This window comes from Echinops telfairi, unplaced genomic scaffold (genome assembly GCF_000313985.2).
Source record: "Echinops telfairi isolate 266 unplaced genomic scaffold, ASM31398v2 ScPeMD7_7469;HRSCAF=8507_1, whole genome shotgun sequence".
Lineage (NCBI taxonomy): Eukaryota > Metazoa > Chordata > Mammalia > Afrosoricida > Tenrecidae > Echinops > Echinops telfairi.
The window spans coordinates 31,407,235-31,409,277 of record NW_022111373.1 but is presented as its reverse complement, the minus strand read 5'-3'; the positions used below and the strand labels follow the sequence as shown (position 1 = coordinate 31,409,277).

General features: G+C 34.8%; 1 protein-coding gene across 1 annotated transcript in view; it reads right to left on the bottom strand.

Annotated features, from left to right (window-relative positions):
* Positions 1–1,526: 1,526 nt before the first annotated feature.
* The window catches only part of REEP5 (receptor accessory protein 5), a 66,346-nt gene continuing 65,829 nt past the window's right edge, over positions 1,527–2,043 (bottom strand). Inside the window, exon 5 of the mRNA XM_045285059.1 lies at positions 1,527–1,712. Within this exon, the coding sequence (XP_045140994.1) occupies positions 1,663–1,712 (50 nt within the window). The 3' untranslated portion in view covers positions 1,527–1,662. The remainder of the gene's footprint in view (positions 1,713–2,043) is intronic.

The following is a 2,043-nucleotide window of genomic DNA, read 5'->3' as shown; positions in this document are numbered from 1 at the left end:
TTCCTCACCATCAAGAACAGCATATCTTATTATTATTCATGCTTTGGAATCTAATACTCAGTTATATAAGTTTAAGCTACTTAACGCTATGCCATGATCCATGTTATTGAATATTTTGCAGATACTACCCCTATTTTATATTTTTTATACCATGAGATATCATCATGGCTTTGTTATTATTATCTAAAGGATAATTTTTATCTGCCTTATGAAATTTGATTTTACTGGCCAAATATTTAATCTCGTTAATTTTGTTAAATTCTTCTTTTGTCTAGTTTAATGTAATTCTAAAGGATCCTAATGTTACGTTTAGTTTATCTGCTCCAAGCAATGGTTGACCAAGTTGGAGCCATTACTTTTAACCTTTGTTCTATGTGTAGTTAAACACAATGTTATCAAAACAGAATAAGAACAAAGGTCTCTAAATGAACTACTACTGATTCTGACAAGCTATCGAAGAGGCCCAGAGTTAGAAACTGAAGGCATTGTGACATGATCACTGCCAACTAGATTATAGGTTCTAATCCACTTCCTTTCATTCTCCCAGAATTGCTCTTAGAGCTAGATGTCATCATTAGCATCCTGTTGCTAATGATATGAACAAGAACATGGAAAAATGGAATGAAAAGATAATGACATCTTCCAGGAATTTTTCAACCACCCTCATCTATGTGAATTAGAGCTGGACAAGTCTTTAGATTCCTTAAACTTACTGAAATTAAAGAAACAAAGAATTACAATTGGAAAAGAAACAAGACTAAACCAACATGTTACCCAGCTTTAAAGTTAAAACCAAAATGATTTTAGCATTTTATATACAGACACATCTAACAGTCATAAGCAGATTTTTTTAAAGACCACAAGACACTATTTTTATAGATAAATTAAGAGTTCTAGATTCCTACCTAATATATTTATAAATTTCCCCATTCAAGTCTAACTACTTCACAAAGTTGTCCTGGATTCAGCTCCCTTCAATGTTAGGAAAGCAAGCAGGCCAGCCGCTATTTAATGTCATTTCTCACTTAACTCTGTTCATGTAAAACATTACTCATTAGTATTAATTTTATGAACTATTATTTAACATTGTACCAGCACAATAGAACCTTCAGCTTTTGGCAGGTGGTCTTATTGTAGAGAAGTTATAGATGGTATATGTAACCTCCCACCTCCCCATGAGAATTACTGTATAGTTAGACACTCATTATACCCAAATTAATGTGTGTGTATGTACACACACATGCACAAATTCCTTAAAACACTTAAGAATTAACAAAATTATACATTACATGATAAGCCATAAGGAGTATTTTAATTGCAAATACAGAGAAAATGCATGCAAAGAGCTCAGTGAATTAAAGCCTGTGAGATAGATCATTTTAAGTTTATATTTCCTGCAGGACAGTAGCACATATTTCCTTACCCATTAAGAGACAAAATACTTTCCCTAACAATTTGGACAGTGCCCACTGCATTAAATTAAAATGTTTCTATATTACATATATGCAGTAAAAATACACACAAAACAAACTCACAACACTTTTTTAATATATCAAAAATGTTTCCAAGGCAACATCATTCGACGATCATACACAATCCCTATCTAACAGCAAGCTCTAACCGGAAGGTCCGCGAGCAGAAAGGGCCCGTGCAGGCGCTGGCTTAGGTGCTCTTCTTTTCTTCGCCCAGCAAATTCACGGTGGCTTTCTTGGCTATTAGGGGGAAGAAAATCTTATCAAACCACTTTGCAGCACGGGCTCTGTCCCTAATGTAGCTGCTAGGTAATGTGGATGCTTCGTGTTCAGATGAAAGCACACAGGTGTGTGGGCAGGGTTAAGAGGGTCTCCAGGAAGTTATAAAGGTACCACCTTTCCCTCAATGGGATAACTTGGTCAACAGACATGACTCTTAACTTAATGTTCTATACCCTAATTTGGTGAATACTTCCTGTAATTATAATCTTAAAAGTCCCAAGGGCTCAAGTAGAATGAAAATGTTTTGACAATGATGGTGGCAACATATGTACAAATGTGCTTGATACAA